This window comes from Oncorhynchus tshawytscha, linkage group LG07 (genome assembly GCF_018296145.1).
Source record: "Oncorhynchus tshawytscha isolate Ot180627B linkage group LG07, Otsh_v2.0, whole genome shotgun sequence".
NCBI lineage: Eukaryota > Metazoa > Chordata > Actinopteri > Salmoniformes > Salmonidae > Oncorhynchus > Oncorhynchus tshawytscha.
The window spans coordinates 58,916,130-58,935,548 of NC_056435.1; the positions used below are offsets into that span (position 1 = coordinate 58,916,130).

The window sequence follows — 19,419 nt, forward strand, 5'->3', positions numbered from 1 at the left end:
ATAAGGTGTATTTTTACCTGCTTTTTAAATCTGATTCTACTGCTTGCATCAGTTAGCTGATGTGGAATAGAGTTCCATGTAGTCATGGCTCTTTGTAGTACTCTGCACTTCCCATAGTCTGTTCTGGACTTGGGGACTGTGAAGAGAGCTCTGGTGGCATGTCTTGTGGGGTATGCATGGGTGTACCTTCAGCTTGTCAACACCTCTTATAAAAACAAATAATGATGAAGTCAATCGCTCTTCCACTTTGAGCCATAAGAGGTTGACATTCATGTCACTAATGTTAGCTCTTCATGTACTTTTAAGGGCCAGCCGTGCTGCCCTGTTCTAAGCCAACTGCAATTTCCAATGTCCCTCTTTGTGGCCCCTGACCACAGTACTGAACAGTAGTACAGGTGCGACAAAACCAAGGCCTGTAGGACCTGCCTTGTTGATAGTTTTTAAGGCAGAGCAGCACTTTATAATGGACAGACGTCTCCCCATCTTAGCTACTGTTGTAGCAATATGTTTTGACCATGGCAGTTTACAATCCAGGGTTACTCCAAGCAGTTTAGACAGTTTAGTCTTAAGGTGTGACATTGCTTCAGAGCAATTAGAATCAAGCAGGTTTAAGGGATCAAATGTTATTTGTTATTTAGAGTACCTGTGCTTGTAAAAGGGTTGAGTGAAGTGAAACATTCCCATGGTTGAAAGGCGTGTGTTGTCTACTGTGTCTGGACATCTCCAACCGTCAAAGGCCTGAGTGTTTGTTATTTTTCCAATTCTCCCAGGCACTTTCACTATTTTTCCTCACAGCTATAACCCCATAACATGCTAATTATTGTAAATAAAATACAATTCTAGTCAAGGTTTATTGGTCGCGTACACAGATTTGCAAATCCCGCAAGTGCAGCGAAATGCTTGTGTTTCCAGCTCCAACAGCGCAATAATAATACCTAGCATTTTTTTAAAAACAATAGACACATAGTAGACCTACAATCCAGGGTCACTAGACCACTGGTGTGATATTTGAAATCTACTTCAAATCAAAATCAAAATGACAAACATCATATTCTTAAATTCCATACAAGCCAACGTGTCTCTGCTTTGCAACACCTCACCAGCATGTGGCAGTAGGTCCCTAGTGTAAGAGCCCCACTAGCTCTCAGGAGAGAACAGAGAGAAGATGCTGCTGGTTTGGAAGGGGGGGGTGATACATCTCCTTTGTGTATACATTTAGGTTCAGAGGTGCAGTTTAAAAGTAAAAAAAAAATACAGATAAGAATAAGAAATAAAAGGAACAAGTAATTAAAGAGCAGCAGTAAAATAACAATAGCGAGACTATATACTGCGGGGTACCGGTACAGAGTCAATGTGCGGGGGCTCCAGTTAGTTGAGGTAAAATGTACAGTTGAAGTTGGAAGTTTACATACACTTAGGTTGGAGTCATTAAAACTTGTTTTTCAACCACTTAACACATTTCTTGTCAACAAACTATAGTTTTGGCAAGTCAGTTAGGACATCTACTTTGTGCATGACACAAGTCATTTTTCCAACAATTGTTTACAGACAGATAATTTCATTTATAATTCACTGTATCATAATTCCAGTGGGTCAGAAGATTACATACACTAAGTTGACTGTGCTTTTAAACAGCTTGGAAAATTCCAGAAAAGTATGTCATGGCTTTAGAAGCTTCTGATAGGCTAATTGTCATAATTTGGGTCAACTGGAGGTGTACCTGTGGATATATTTCAAGGCCTACCTTCAAACTCAGTGCCTCTTTGCTTGACATCATGGGAAAATCAAAAGAAATCAGCCAAGACCTCAGGAAAAAGATTGTAGAACTCCACAAGTCTGGTTCATCCTTGGGAGAAATTTCCAAACACCTGAAGGTACCACGTTCATCTGTACAAACAATAGTACGCAAGTATAAACACCATTGGACCACGCAGCCGTCATACCGCTCAGGAAGGAGACGCGTTCTGTCTCCTAGAGATGAACGTACTTGTGTGTGAAACGTGCAAATCATTCCCAGGACAACAGCAAAGGACCTTGTGAAGATGCTGGAGGAAACAGGTACAAAAGTATCTATATCCACAGGAAAACGAGTTCTATAATCGACATAACCTGAAAGGCCGCTCAGCAAGGACGAAGCCACTGCCTCAAAACCGCCATAAAAAAGCCAGACTACGGTTTGCAACTGCACATGGGGAAAAAGATCATACTTTTTGGAAAAATGTTCTCTGGTCTGATGAAAAAAAAAGTAGAACTGTTTGGCCATAATGACCATCGTTATGTTTGGAGGAAAAAGGGGGAGGCGTGCAAGCCGAAGAACACCATCCCAACCGTGAAGCACAGGGGTGGCAGCATCATGTTGTCGTGTTGCTTTGCTGCAAGAGGGACTGGTGCACTTCACAAAATAGATGGCATCATGAGGCTGGAAACCTATGTGATATATTGAAGCAACATCACAAGACAGGAATTTAAAGCTTGGTCACAAATGGGTCTTCCAAATGGACAATGACCCCAAGCATACTTCCAAAGTTGTGGCAAAATGGCAACAAAGTCAAGGTACTGGAGTGGCCATCACAAAGCCCTGACCTCAATCCCATAGAAAATGTGTGGGCAGAACAGAAAAAGCATGTGTGAGCAAGGAGGCCTACAAACCTGACTCAGTTACAACAGCTCTGTCAGGAGGAATGTGCCAAAATTCACCCAACTTATTGTGGAAAGCTTGTGGAAGGCTATCCGAAACGTTTGACCCAAGTTAAACAATTTAAAAGGCAATGCTACCAAGTGCATGTAAACTTCTGACCCACTGGGAATGTGATGAATGAAATGAAAGCTGAAATAAATCTCTACTATTATTCTGACATTTCACATTCTTAAAATAAAGTGGTGATCCTAACTGACCTAAGACAGGGCATTTTTCCTAGGATTAAATGTCAGAAATTGGGAAAAACTGAGTTTAAATGCATTTGGCTAAGTTGTATGTAAACTTCCGACTTCAACTGTACATGTAGGTAGAGTTATTAAAGTGACAATGCATAGATGAGAACAACAGAGAGTAGCAGAAGTGTAAGGGGGGGAGAGGGGGGGGCAATGCAAATACTCTGGGTACCCATTTGAATAGATGTTCAGGAGTCTTATGTCTTGGGGTAGAAGCTGTTTAGAAGCCTCTTGGACCTAGACTTGGTGCTGCTTGCCGTGCGATAGCGGAGAGAACAGTCTATGACTAGGGTGTCTGGAGTATTTGACCATTTTTAGGGCCTTCCTCCTCTGACACCGCCTGGTATAGAGGTCTCGGATGGCAGGAAGCTTTGCCCCAGTGATGTACTGGGCCGTTCGCACTACCCTCTGTAGTGCCTTGCGGTTGGAGGCTGAGCAGTTGCCATACCAGGCAGTGATGCAGCCAGTCAGGATGATCTCAATGGTGCAGCTGTAGAACATTTTGAGGATCTGAGGACCAATGCCAAATCTTTTCAGTCTCCTGCGGGGGAATAGGTTTGGGGATCTTATCCTTGTTGTTCTTTTCAGCTCCAATGGGGAATCCACAAAATCCCTGTGGGATGCAGAAACTGGCAGAGAACTTTTCCGTGCAACAATGTCTATGGAAAACTTTCACATTATTTCCAGGCTTTGATAACCAAGACACCAGATGAGCTCGGCGGCAGAGAGACAAGCTAACTGCAATCAGGTCAGTGTAGGACAAGTGGGTGGACCGCCTTCCCGTCTTACAACCCTGGGCCCAACGTTACAGTTGATGAACAGCTTATAACATTTAGGGGTCGCTGCCCCTTCAGGCAGTACATGCTCACAAAATACGAAACCAAGATCTGGGGTGCCTGTGATGCAGCTTCATCATATGCATGGAACTTGCAAGTGTATAGGGGGAAAGAAGATGGAGGAGCCCCTGAGAAAAACAAAGGAATGTGGGTTGCCCTGGATGCGATACAGGGACTCCGTGGCTACATCATCACATATGATAACTGTTATACATTGCATAAGCTGGGACAGGAGCTCCTCAAGAGGAAGCTGACGATGGTAGGAACAGTACAAAAAAACAAGCCAGAGCTCCCACTTCAGCTGTTGAATACATAGAACAGGACTATCAATTCCTATAAGTTTGTTTTCACGGCCGACACGTGCCAAAAAAAGGCAAAAATGGGGTACTCATGAGTATGCTGCATAGGGATGTGAAAATCTGTGGCCGGGAACATCAAAAACCAGAAATCATAATGGATTGCAATGCCACAAAAGGAGGGGTGGATATTTAGACAAGCTGGTGACTGGCTACAGCTGCAAAAGAAGAATGCTTAGCTGGCCACTTGTGATATTCTTCAACTTTTTGGACAGCTCGGGATACAACGTTTGACATCTGGATGGTGTTGAACCCAGATTGGAACAGAGGGAAGCTCCAGAAGAGACCGCTCTTTGTCGAGGAGCTGGGCAAGGCATTGGTAAGACCTCAAATCCAGAGGAGGCAACATATCCCAAGAACCCCAGCTTCTGCAGCCATCGTGAAGAGAATTCAGGAGGAGGATGCTGGTTCCGCATTCGCCAGACCCACAGTACCAACAACTCCAATTCCGGAAGTAAGTGTGAGTGATGTTGTTGCATGTGTTTGTATGCCTCTTCTACCTTGGTCTGCTGTAACTATATGTGAGTGAGTGAGATGTTAGTAAAATTCCTGAACTAAGTGTTTTCATTAGGGATGCACGATATATTGGTGAACATATCGGAATCGGACGATATTAGCTAAAAATTCCCTTATCAGTATCGGCCCGATGTCTAGTTTAACGCCGATGTGCAATACTGATGTCAAAGCTGACGTGCATACCTATAAACGTAGGTACATGACGTAATGGCGCCACGTAAAATTTTGCGCAACACAGCATTCCTAACCTAGCCCACAATGTCTGCTGTATGGATCGAGCAGTCAACAGGTCGATTAGTCATTTGAAAGAGTAAGAACATTTCAGCGAGACAACTCAAAAGGCGAAATCCATTAAAGCTAAGATAATGGAATTCATTGCCCTTGACAATCAACCGTTCTCTGTCATGGGTGATGTTGGCTTTCGCCGACTATTTTTCAGATTGTTGCCCTACTGGAGTTACACAGTAATAGCGTCACTGCTATTAGCTTCACGACATACTATGGACCTCTGTTTGGGTCTTTGCGTGTCAAAAAAGATACACATCAAATAACACTATTTGACCCGTTAAATATTTTAATTTGACACGTCAAATAACACAGTTCTATTATAGAATATTGTGTGTTCTGAATTTGCACGTGCAAGCCAAGCGCCACCACTACTATCAGTAGCACTGTCGCCCGCAATGTCTGGGGTAGCTAGCTTTAGCTTGGTACCTAGCTAACACCAATACAACCAGCCGGAAAACAATGACCAGTAGAAACTGCAGTCATTTTCATTATTCTTAGCAATGATTTAGGAATCTTGTGAGTAAGTATTAGCTAGGTAGCCACTTGTTGTTCGCCTATTGAAATTGAACTTCAGTTCATGAAAATAAATAGCTAGCCAGCAACTTAACCTTGTTGCCCAAAGCTAACGTTATAAACAGCCAGCTAGCTTTATCTGGCTAGTGAGGCTCGACCGGACCGGGTTATGTGTTGTGAAGCTAGCCAAAATAAGGATTAGGCACAATAGTAGAATTTGTTGGTTACCTTCAAAATAAAAGTACCTCTTTAAAAGTGATGCAGAAGGTTACAATTGATGGAATCATGCCATATTTAGACTAGATAAATGTTAAACAAGGTTGGAATGTGAAGCAATGAAATGGGGTATCAGTCTACTCGGTGACACCCACAAAACACGACTGTGTAGAGTTTATGCAAATATTAGCGTTGTAGCTCTTAGCGCGGGACTGTGACTGTGTGAAATCACCTCCCCAGTCAGCCTATTGTGTGTACGTAAAAAATGTATGAACGTGTTCAATTATTATGTGCAGTCATACTCAGGTCCTGATAGGTCAACACGCTTATTTGACGTGTATCTTTTTTGACACGCAAAGACCAAAAGCACTGCAAGTAAGTGAAAGAAAGGTTTTGATTATGTTTTACTGGTAATGGGGACATACGTAAATGCCAACAAAATAACTTTTTTGGTCAGTGTGTTGTGTGTAACCATTATTTAACTAGGCAAGTCAGTTATGAACATATTCTTATTTACAATGACAGGGCAAACCCGGACGACGCTGGGCCAATTGTGCAATTGTGCACCGCGCTGTGCACCGCACCGTTGATTAAGTGTTATCATTGTATAGCCTACTATTAATAGACTACTAAACATTTAATGCATGCGAATCCTATTCTGTGCCAGTGTCATAATTTGCCATCAGAGAAGGAAGAATGATGTCACTACTGATAATCCACTAATAAAATACAATGACACAATATGATGCTGAAAAAAAATAGGGGGGGAAAATGGAGATTAAATCAGAGGAGCTGTGGAAAAAAATCGAACAAATAAATGTGCTGATGAATTTAACTCCGGTATCCACTGAAGGAAACTCTTTTGAGCAGCCCCCTGAACAACTTCTACAAGTACAACATGAACCTGCGCCTCCAGAGCTGGAGCAACCATCTGAATCCTTGACTCCAAGGAGCAATCCCTTGAGACTCAATCTCAAACACTGGAGCAACCACTTGCTTCCTCCATTCCAGAAAACGTTTTTAAAAAAGGTATCAAAGCGTTGCAAGTGGCTGCAAAAGGAAAAAGGAGAACTAAAGAAGAAAATTCTCCAACTGGAAATGCAACTAAAACAATCACAACAAAAAAGCGACAAATTCTGAAAGGGCATGCAAAGGTCAAATAAATTTAAATGCAATCTAAGTGAAAAATCAGGCCACGGGGGAAAAATAAACATGTCTTTAGTGAGGAAAACACAGGTCATTGCATTTCTCAGTAGAGATGAAAATAGTCACCTTCTCTCAGGGAAGAAAGACACGGTCACGCAAAACAAGAAGGTTCAGTGGCGCATACTCATTAAATCTCTAAAAGAACTCCATGCAGAGTACAATTCAGAGGTGGATGAGACACTCGCTGTCATACACACAGTTTTTACGACTGCGGCCATTTTACATTACAAAGACAAAGGCACATGAGCGCAACACCTGAGCGTGTCTTAATCACGAGAATGTGAAACTTCTAGTTGACAGGTTGAGCCAAAGCGGGTTTCTGAAAACCTCAAGCGTTTCCATGTTACTGTATTCCATTGTGATCTCAAGAACAAGCAATGCATGTACCGTGTTTGTGCAAAGTGTTGCTATGATGAAGTAGAGCTGGCCCTACCTGAAGAGAATGCACCGATTTTCATGGCAACAGTGGCAAAGGGATAAATCAAACAATGGAGAAAGTTAATTTACCAATTTTGTGAGAAATAAAAACAGATGGGCACGTGGCTCGATCTGGCTAAAAACTTCAATGAGAAACTGGATGCTCTTGCGAGGCACCAGTTTAACTGGCTGCACCAAGTTGAGTAGTGCCGAAATTATTGTTATTGCTGAAGGAATCACATTTAATCAATATTTATGGGCCATATTGATATGAGTCATTCAGGGTAACAAAATATTGTCATACAGTGTAACACCAGTATTTTATATTAAAATACAATAACTTTGTTTTGTTGACTTAGACAAAAACATATCTCAAATGATTGAAGTGAAATATTTTCATAGATTTTTGAATTATTTTCAGTTTAAGAAATTTTGAGTTGTACCCGTGACACATCAAATATGTGGTATTCAACATGATGTCATTTTTTTCTGGGAAGTTATAATTCTGCCAGTCCAAGTATGGATATACAGTGGGGCAAAAAAGTATTTAGTCAGCCAACAATTGTGCATGTTCTCCCACTTAAAAGGATGAGAGAGGCCTGTAATTTTCATCATAGGTACACTTCAACTATGACAGACAAAATGAGGGAAAAAAATCCTGAAAATCACATTGTAGGATTTTTAATTAATTTATTTGCAAATTATGGTGGTAAATAAGTATTTGGTCACCTACAAACAAGCAACATTTCTGGCTCTCACAGACCTGTAACTTCTTCTTTAAGAGGCTCCTCTGTCCTCCACTCATTACCTGTATTAATGGCACCTGTTTGAACTTATCAGTATAAAAGACACCTGTCCACAACCTCAAACAGTCACACTCCAAACTCCACTATGGCAAAGACCAAAGAGCTGTCAAAGGACATCAGGAACAAAATTGTAGACTTGCACCAGGCTGGGAAGACTGGATCTGCAATAGGTAAGCAGCTTGGTTTGAAGAAATCAACTGTGGGAGCAATTATTAGGAAATGGAAGAAGTAAAAGACCACTGATATGGGGCTCCACGCAAGATCTCACCCCGTGGGCTCAAAATGATCACGCCCAATTTTTCAGTTTTTGATTTGTTAAAAAAGTTTGAAATATCCAATAAATGTCGTTCCACTTCATGATTGTGTCCCACTTGTTGTTGATTCTTCACAAAAAATACAGTTTTATATCTTTATGTTTGAAGCCTGAAATGTGGCAAAAGGTCGCAAAGTTCAAGGGGGCCGAATACTTTCGCAAGGCACTGTATATTGTGATTATAAAAAATGAGCATACATTTTTTTTAAACACTTAGTGTTATACTGAATGGCATATTACTAGGATACATTCATATGAATCACAATAAAAATGAATTATTGGCTTTATTCTTGAATAGAAATAATAAGTGCATAGATGACACTCCAATGAACACAAAAAAAACCTTTTAGGGAATTGGAATTGCTGTTTATTTGTTTTGCTACTTTGAAGTCTTTGCGTAAATTGTTATGGCTGTATCATTTTAAAAACCCAATAATGTTGTGGGTTCAACAGACCTGCAAACATTGGGTGAATAACAAAAAAAAGTGTTTAAATCTTGTTTGGGTTACTAAACTCAGCAAAAAAATATAATTCGTAAAAATTATATTAAATTATCCAAATAACTTCACAGATCTTCATTGCAAAGGGTTAAAACACCATTTCCCATGCTTGTTCAATGAACCATAATTAATGAACATGCACCTGTTGAACGGTTGTTAAGACACAAACAGCTTACAGGCGTTAGGCAATTAAGGTCAGCTATGAAAAATTAGGACACTAAAGAGGCCTTTCTACTGACTCTGGAAAAAAAACAAAAGACCGGGAACGCAAAATCCTCCATCAGTGCTCAGACTGTCCGCAATAGGCTGAGAGTCTGGACTGAGGTCTTGTAGACCTGTTGTAAGGCAGGTCCTCACCAGACATCACCGGCAACAACGTCACCTATGGGCTCAAACCCACCAACGCCGGACCAGACAGGACTGGTAAAAACTGCTCTTCACTGACGAGTCGCGGTTTTGTCTCACAAGGGATGACGGTCGGATTCGCGTTTATCGTTGAAGGAATGAGTTACACCGAGGCCTGTACTCTGGAGCGGGATCGATTTGGAGGTGGAGGGTCAGTCATGGTCTGGGACGTTGTGTCACAGCATCATCTAACTTATCTTGTTGTCATTGCAGGCAATCACAACTCTGTGCCTTACAGGGAAGACATCCTCCTCCATCATGTGGTACCCTTCCTGCACGCTCATCCTGCAGACAATGCCACCAGCCATACTGCTCGTTCTGTGCGTGATTTCCTGCAAGACAGGAATGTCAGTGTTCTGCCACGGCCAGCGAAGAGCCCAAACCTCAATCCCATTGAGTATGTCTGGGACCTGCTGGATCGGAGGGTGAGGGCTAGGGCCATCCCCCCCAGAAATGTCTGGGAACTTGCAGGTGCCTTGGTGGAAGAGTGGGGTAACATCTCACAGCAACAACTGTCAAATCTGGTGCAGTCCATGAGGAGAGGCACTGCAGTACTTAATGCAGATGGTGGCCACACCAGATACTGACTGTTACTTTAGATTTTTACCCCCCTTTGTTCAGGAACACATTATTCAATTTCTGTTAGTCACATGTCTGTGGAACTTGTTCAGTTTATGTCTTCATGTCTCAGTTGTTGAATCTTATGTTCATACAAATATTTACACGTTAAGTTTGCTGAAAATAAACGCAGTTGACAGTGAGAGGACATTTCTTTCTTTGCTGAGTTTACATAATTCCATGTGTTATTTCATAGTTTGTCTTTATTATTATTCTACAATGTAGAAAATAGTAAAAATAAAAACCCTTGAATGAGTAGGTGTCCAAACTTTTGACTTGTACTGTATAGTGTGTATATTTACATTGTATGTATGTAAGTATATACAAACACACACACACACACACACACATAAACACACACACAGGGGATTGAAAATGATGCAGACAACTATATTGATGGAAGCTACAATATATCTGCAATATTAAAGTTGATATATATATATATATAAAATACAATTGGGGAGTATATATATATATATATATATATATATATATAAATTATTTATTTATTTCTAAAACAACTTGTTTAGCTGGGACTTTTTTTTTTACCCCCTTTGAACAAACCTACATCACTTGGGGGCAAAAACAAGTAATGTGTTCACTTGATGAAAAAAGCCTCAGTTTTATCCTATTCAAGGCAGCTACCTCTCTCTCGGTCTGTCCTGACTCCCATAGATGCAAACAGTAATTTCATGTTGAAGATTTACTGAGAAAGAAAGAAATTGAGACCACAGACTTCCTGCCAGATCATCCTCTACCCCTCCAATTATTTTTGGCCAGACTTTTATTTTGAAATTAGATGGAAAACATGACTGGAATGTGGTGTTTGTTGGGTATTTGAGCAACCCTTATGTTTGGTGTCGTTGCACTTAAGGGATTCATGAACAAAACACTTAGATGAAGGAACACATTCTTCTCTTCTTATGCCTGTGTATATTATGCACATTTTTGGTAAACAGTAGAACAGACTTAGCGTGTACCAATGTACAGTAGGCTACCCAAACGTAATGTTAACTGGTCACCATCTGTATTTAAGGCTATCCTATTTAAAAAATAAAATTGTTCACAGGATTTAATGGTTATTATGTCTTTGTGAAAGAGACAGGCATTTAAGTCTTGAAACCTTTTACAGTTGTTTTAAGAAATGTCACTTTTCCTCTTGAGGTTTGTTCTGTTTTCCCTGAGCATGAGTCGATGTTTGACAGTTTGTGATTATTAAGGAAATGTTTCTGCCTATTTTAATACAGATATGCAAAATGATAGCGGAATTGATCATGTTTGAGTAATCAATTATCCTTTAGATAACATAGTCTTATGTGGCCTATGCCTATTTGTCAAGGAAAGAGTCTTAATTACAGAATGCCGTTATGGCTCATATCAATCAGAATTTTGCCTATAAAGCTTGTCTCTCTGAAGCAGTACAGTACTTTTGTTAGAATTAAACTGTTTAGTTTGCAGAGTATCTGGATTCTGTCTTGCTGCCCTTAAGTTTGACACTAGTCTACAGACAGTGTTTGTGCATTTGTCTCCATATTTTACACTTTGTTCTTTTCATTTTTGCAAACAGGGGAAATCCCCTTTTTGAAACATCTGGGAATTTGCCTGGCTTCAATGCGAAAAGAGAGCGGAGATGAACCCAAATTTTAAAGACATTGTTTAGCAGGACATTCAGCTCAGGTAAATCCCCTCAAATCACAACCTGGTGGTGAGAGAATGATTCGCAGTTAAAACAAAAAAAAATCCCATTTAACCTTTATTTAACTAGGCAAGTCAGTTAAGAACAAATTCTTATTTACAATGATGGCCTAGGAACAGTGGGTTAACTGCCTTGTTCAGGGGCAGAACAACAGATTTTTAACTTGTCAGCTTTGGGATTCGATCTAGCAACCTTTTGGTTCCTGGCCCAACGTTCTAATCACTGCGTGTGTTTGTGAAAGTGATAGAGAAAGAAAGAGAAAACGAAACAGAGATAGTTTGGGGGACAGACAGAAGAAGACTAGTGAGACTACAAAACAATTGACAGCTGATGCGGATTCAGGACAGCTGATGCAGGTCCATCGATCCATGACAGCTGATGCAGATTCATTGATCATCGTGACAGCCGATGCAGGTTCATTGATCATCGTGACAGCCGATGCAGGTTCATTGATCATCGTGACAGCCGATGCAGGTTCATTGATCATCGTGACAGCCGATGCAGGTTCATTGATCATCGTGACAGCCGATGCAGGTTCATTGATCATCGTGACAGCCGATGCAGGTTCATTGATCATCGTGACAGCCGATGCAGGTTCATTGATCATCGTGACAGCCGATGCAGGTTCATTGATCATCGTGACAGCCGATGCAGGTTCATTGATCATCGTGACAGCCGATGCAGGTTCATTGATCATCGTGACAGCCGATGCAGATTCATTGATCATCATGACAGCTGATGCACGTTCATGGCAATTATTGTGGGGTGATTTGTGAAAACTTGGTCTGTGTCAACTGGAAGAAATGGGGTGAAGAGATTTATTTACTGCTCAAATTAGGATTCTCATGTAAAAGGGCCAATAAATATAGCCTAGGCTATGGTATTCTAATTTCAGAGCAGCTAAATTCCACCAGAGCATCACATTTACGGCGCTGTAGAAGCACTTAAAACTTTCTGACAGAATCCAAAGTTATTCTGTTCAAGAGCCCGAGGTTCTCCAATAGGAGAGACGTTCACAGCTCACTGCAAACACAAAGCTAAAATAGACCAGAGTTTTCCAAATGTAACTCAATGTTTTGAGAATTTAACAGATTATCATTTCCATTTCAAATTTGCCATATGAGGCCACCCCCTGCCTCGCTCAAGTTTAGCAATAATGCATACTTCTAAGCACTGGCTGATCGCCGCACTTTTTGGAGATTCAAAGAAAATACAGTAAAAAGCTGTTCTGTTTTGGACTGCTGAAGGCACGGTGGGTAGCCAAAGGTTATTTTTCTACACACAATTTAACAATTTTGGGGTGACCTCCTCCATTTATACAAGAGAAGGCCAGCCTGCTGTGAAGACCAGGAGGAGAGCGGTGAAACTGAGATCACAGTGCCCCCAACAAGGTAAAAGATTCCCCCCCCCAACCACCGCACCCTGCACACACTAACCCTCTTACTAGTCCATAGAGCCTTTCGCTTCGCCTTCTTCAAAAGAAGTTATTTCTTACCACAAAGGGTAAAGCTTTTAATGAAAAAAGCAATCTATACACATTACTTTATATTTGTTTACTTTTGAAATTTTTTGCTATCTGTTTAGTGAAGTGTCACTGAAAACTGAGAAGGCAGTACATGTGTTGGGAGGGCGGCCACATCTGTTCAGCATTAGGAACCGGCCATCAACATTGTTACTGGGGACCTAATTTAATATTTTCTCTTTTTTGATCTTCTACCTTTAATCACTGGCTCTTGGGAGGATCGGCTTTCCTCAAGAAATTGTTAGAAAGCAGAAAGAAAAATGTTATTGCAGCATGTTTATGGAATCAAACATGCGAAGAGAGGGCTCGCACACACAAAAAATGTAGCCCGTATCTGAAGTTGTACAGAGAGGACGATGAGCGGGTAGGGGCGGATGAAAGCCACAACATAACTGTATGTAGTCAGGACATTCCAAAGTCACAATTAACATTTTTCCAAACGTTGGTTCACCGAGATCATTTCAGATGATATTGGTAGCAGTAGGGGAGACAGCGGGAGGGTGTGGGCCCGGGGTGGGGAGAGTATGGACAGGCACCACGGGCTAAGTTTGAGTTCCCTCAAATCAGCATCCCTGCTTTTATTACACCACCATTTCCAATATCATTGCAACAGGGGTGAGCAAAGCATAACAAAGAATAGTTGTGTGGAGCTGTGTGACTGGGCTCGTTTCTCCTGCCGATGATGGGTGGGAACATCAGGAACGGATCAAGAGCTGAAGCCCCTGGGAAATCCAGAGGAGTTGTTCAAGGGGCCTTTGATGGGAATTGTATCCATGACACTCATGTCGGGGAACTGACCTCTCCATGTCACAGTGGTCATGCTGCATGCGGCACACTTATTCGCTCTATTTCAACACCAATGATGTGTTTGTGATCTAGGCCTGAAAAAAAGCTGAAAGAAATCCAGGGGAAGGCACATGCACGTACCAATATGACGCATGGGAGATGGTAACTCCGTTTTGTACCGTCAAAACTGCGTTTATATGTAGAAGCCAGACAACATAGTTTAAATTAAGCTTTTAAGGGCCACCCGGATGGCGCAGTGGTTAAAGGGCGCTGTACTGCAGCGCCAGCTGTGCCCTCAGAGACTCTGGGTTCGCGCCCAGTGCCAATGAGATACAGGGACACTGAAAATACAATATTTTAACTGGGTGGTTAGAGCCCTGAATGCTGATTGGCTGACAGTCGTGGTATATCAGACCATATACCACGGGTATGACAAAACATGTATTTTTTACTGCTCTAATTACGTTGATAACCAGTTTATAAATAGCAGTAAGACACCTCGGGGGTTTGTGGTATATGGCCAATATATATACCATATACCACATCCCCTCAAGCCTTATTGCTTAAATATAGCATGTAAGTCAATAACTGTTCTATGGATGGGTGTGTGTGGGCAAGAGGGTACAGTGCCTTGCGAAAGTATTCGGCCCCCTTGAACTTTGCGACCTTTTGCCACATTTCAGGCTTCAAACATAAAGATATAAAACTGTATTTTTTTGTGAAGAATCAACATCAAGTGGGACACAATCATGAAGTGGAACGACATTTATTGGATATTTCAAACGTTTTTAACAAATCAAAAACTGAAAAATGGGCGTGCAAAATTATTCAGCCCCCTTAAGTTAATACTTTGTAGCGCCACCTTTTGCTGCGATTACAGCTGTAAGTCACTTGGGGTATGTCTCTATCAGTTTTGCACATCGAGAGACTGAATTTTTTCCCATTCCTCCTTGCAAAACAGCTCGAGCTCAGTGAGGTTGGATGGAGAGCATTTGTGAACAGCAGTTTTCAGTTCTTTCCACAGATTCTCAATTGGATTCAGGTCTGGACTTTGACTTGGCCATTCTAACACCTGGATATGTTTATTTTTGAACCATTCCATTGTAGATTTTGCTTTATGTTTTGGATCATTGTCTTGCTGGAAGACAAATATCCGTCCCAGTCTCAGGTCTTTTGCAGACTCCATCAGGTTTTCTTCCAGAATGGTCCTGTATTTGGCTCCATCCATCTTCCCATCAATTTTAACCATCTTCCCTGTCCCTGCTGAAGAAAAGCAGGCCCAAACCATGATGCTGCCACCACCATGTTTGACAGTGGGGATGGTGTGTTCAGGGTGATGAGCTGTGTTGCTTTTACGCCAAACAAAACGTTTTGCATTGTTGCCAAAATGTTCCATTTTGGTTTCATCTGACCAGAGCACCTTCTTCCACATGTTTGGTGTGTCTCCCAGGTGGCTTGTGGCAAACTTTAAATGACACTTTTTATGGATATCTTTAAGAAATGGCTTTCTTCTTGCCACTCTTCCATAAAGGCCAGATTTGTGCAATATACGACTGATTGTTGTCCTATGGACAGAGTCTCCCACCTCAGCTGTAGATCTCTGCAGTTCATCCAGAGTGATCATGGGCCTCTTGGCTGCATCTCTGATCAGTCTTCTCCTTGTATGAGCTGAAAGTTTAGAGGGACGGCCAGGTCTTGGTAGATTTGCAGTGGTCTGATACTCCTTCCATTTCAATATTATCGCTTGCACAGTGCTCCTTGGGATGTTTAAAGCTTGGGAAATCTTTTTGTATCCAAATCCGGCTTTAAACTTCTTCACAACAGTATCTCGGACCTGCCTGGTGTGTTCCTTGTTCTTCATGATGCTCTCTGCGCTTTTAATGGACCTCTGAGACTATCACAGTGCAGGTTTATTTATACGGAGACTTGATTACACACAGGTGGATTGTATTTATCATCATTAGTCATTTAGGTCAACATTGGATCATTCAGAGATCCTCACTGAACTTCTGGAGAGAGTTTGCTGCACTGAAAATAAAGGGGCTGAATAATTTTGCACGCCCAATTTTTCAGTTTTTGATTTGTTAAAAACGTTTGAAATATCCAATAAATGTCGTTCCACTTCATGATTGTGTCCCACTTGTTGTTGATTCTTCACAAAAAAATACAGTTTTATATCTTTATGTTTGAAGCCTGAAATGTGGCAAAAGGTCGCAAAGTTCAAGGGGGCCGAATACTTTCGCAAGGCACTGTATGTGTCTGCATATGTTCGCCTCGAGGCAAGCAACACTGAAACAAGCATGAGAGCATCAGCTGTTCCAGATTACTGTCCTCACGCGCTCTGTAACCGATGTAAGACCTTTAAACAGGTCAACATTCACAAGGCCACAGGGCCAGACAGATTACCAGGATGTGTACTCTGAGCATGTGCTGACCAACTGTCAAGTGTCTTCACTGACAACTTCAACTTGTCCCTGGCCGAGTCTGTAATACCTACATGTTTCAAGCAAACCACCATAGTCCCTGTGCCCAAGAACACAAAGGTAACCTGCCTAAATGACTACCGACCCCATAGCACTCACGTCTGTAGCCATGGAGTGCTTTGAAAGGCTGGTCATGGCTCACATCAACACCATTATCCCAGAAACCCTAGACCCACTCCAATACCATGATTAAGTTTGCCGATGACACAACAGTGGTAGGCCTGATCACGGACAACGATGAGACAGCCTATAGGGACGAGGTCAGAGACCTGGCCGTGTGGTGCCAGGATAAGAACCTTTCCCTCAACACGATCAAGACAAAGGAGAGGACTATGGACTACAGGAAAAGGAAGACAGAGTATGCCCCCATTCTATTCGATGGGGCTGTAGTGGAGCAGGTTGAGAGCTTCAGGTTCCTTGGTGTCCACATCACCAACAAACGATCATGGTCCAAACACAGCCAAGACAGTTGTGAAGAGGGCATGACAAAGCCTATTCCCCCTCAGGAGACAAAAGTTTTGGCATGGGTCCTCATCCTACAGCTGCACCATCCTGACTGGTTTCATCAATGCTTTGTATTGCAACTCCTCGGCCTCCGATCGAAAGGCACTACAGTTGGTAGTGCGTACGGCCCAGTACATCACTGGGGCAAAGTTTCCTGCCATCCAGGACCTCTATACCAGGCGGTGTCAGAGGTAGGTCCTAAAAATTGTCAGACTCCAGTCACCCAAGTCAGACGGTTCTCTCTGCTACCGCACAGCATTTTTAACAGAATGTGACTGGCAAAACAATTGTGTTGTATGTGGAGGATGAGGGCTGCAGTAGAAATCTCAGATAGGGGGGAATGAGGCCTAAGACGATTTTATAAATAATCAACAACCAGTGGGTCTTCCGAGGTGTATACAGAGATTTACAGGGGAGTATACAGAGTAGTGATGTGGTCTCTGATGGTCAAATGGTGAAGGACATCTAGCCGCTCGAGAGCACCCTTAGCTGCCGATCTATAAATGACATCTCCGTAATCAAGCATGGGTAGGATGGTCATCTGAATCAGGGTTAGTTTGGCAGCTTGGGTGAAAGAGGAGTGACTACGATAGAGGAAACCAAGTCTAGATTGAACCTTTTCCTGCAGCTTTGATATGTGCTGAGAGAAGGACAGCGGACCATCTAGCCATGCTCCTAAGTACTTGTATGAGGTGCCTACCTCAAGCTCTAAACCCTCAGATGTAGTAATCACACCGGTGGGGAGAGGGGCATTCTTCTTACCAAACCACATGACCTTTGTTTTGGAGGTCCACAAGTATGGAAGGATCTACCTCATCAATAGCTTGGACAAAGTGAAAAATAGCATCACAACATTGCTTAGAATCAAGGACAATGGTGACATTATTTTGGACCCCTAGGTTGCAGTGACACATCAATAACCTGAGCGGAAACCAGATTGCATACCTGAGAGAATACTATAGACATCAAGAAAGTCAGTCAGTTGATTATTGACAAGTTTTTCCAACACTTTTGATAATCAGGGCAAAATAGAAATTGGCATATAACAGTTAGGATCAGCCTGACCTCCCCCTTTAAATAAAGGACACACAATGGCTGCCTTCCAAGCAATGGGAACCTCCCCAGAGTGGCAGAATAAGTAACTTTAGGCCTAAATTAGATAGCCATCTACGTTGGTTAGCTAGGAAACGTTCATGACTAAGCTAGTTAAGAAACCTTTAGCTAACGTTAGTTAGTCGACAAGTTAGCTAACGTTACCTGTAACGGCAACCGAACTCTATTGACTTACCTACATTTTATTTCCCCCGTCTATAGCTACAAATGTTATGGAAATAAATTACAACAACATATCTTAGCTAGCTAAATGAACTAGTTAGCAAGACTAACGTTAGCCAGTGCAGTGTTGCCAGTGAATGGACACTCACCACTTCTTTCGCCTTGAGAGAAAATCCGTTATTCGGTCTGCTCTTCTTGAATATTTCATCTTTAGGCGAATCAAACACTACTCCCATAGCTTTATTTCGGGTTTTGACCGTTTTTACACTGGCTTTGAACAATAAAGTTATATCAACAGCCATTCTGTTAGTAACACCGAGGAGGTCCACTGTCAACACAGGGAGGAGGTTCGATTAATTTCAAGCGGGCGCCCGTGTTGGTTTGATTTTCACTGGCTAAAAGTTGATCCCATTCGATAAGGAAACGGCCTGCCTCCCGGGCTTGAGCCAGGTGCCGTTGGGGTGCCCTGCTCTGTCCGATAGCGAAATCGGCTCAAAAAAAATTATGTAATGAGCAGGATTCTGTGTTTTCACATGCAAAAGTGACTGCTTTTGAAAAAAACGTTTTATCTGCCTTCCCAATGAAAAATAGTTTGACAATTCAAACATGTGTTTTATGGAAAAGAGATGTTATATGTTTCTGGACGATGCACCATGCTGCCTTGTCAACAACATTACCGAACTGCTAAGATTACCTCGCCGCTTTCACCCGATGATGGTAAGGAACATTGCCCGGTTGAACCCGCGTAATAGAACTCCCTCAGACATGTAAGCAATTTTGACGTCATATTTTTGCGACACATGGGCGTGTTTGAGACAAGTATGAGATCATGGTACTAAAGTTAGCAGTATTCCAGTGAAATATTATTTAGGGATCAAAATAAGAAAATAATAGAATGAATGGACTTAGCTAGTTTTACTCCAGTAGGTTCAGATATTATAAATGCATTCAGTGGGAGGCAGAGATGTATCCTTTCAAGGAATAGTTAATGTATCAAGTTTTAATTTTACATGAATAAATACAGTGAAATGCTTTTCTTGCAAGCTCCAAACCAAACAATGCAGTAAACAATATCAATGTAGCACTAAAAAATAACATAAGGTAGAACAAAAACACACAATAAATAAACATGAGAAATAAGAACACGAGAAACAAAGCATCCATAAATAGAATCAATGGTCCGTTTCAATATCATATTTGCGATGTGCAGGTAGTTGCTGACTATTAGGCCA

General features: G+C 41.7%; 1 protein-coding gene across 2 annotated transcripts in view; it reads right to left on the reverse strand.

The window, feature by feature from the left end:
• LOC112254951 (syntaxin-18) overlaps nucleotides 1-18,915 on the reverse strand; it is a 30,403-nt gene extending 11,488 nt beyond the window's left edge. For both annotated transcript variants that reach the window (XM_024427950.2, XM_024427949.2), the window contains exon 1: nucleotides 18,337-18,915. In XM_024427950.2, coding sequence (XP_024283718.1) covers nucleotides 18,337-18,395 — 59 coding nt within the window. In that variant the 5' untranslated portion in view covers nucleotides 18,396-18,915. The remainder of the gene's footprint in view (nucleotides 1-18,336) is intronic.
• Between the last annotated feature and the right edge of the window lie 504 nt (nucleotides 18,916-19,419).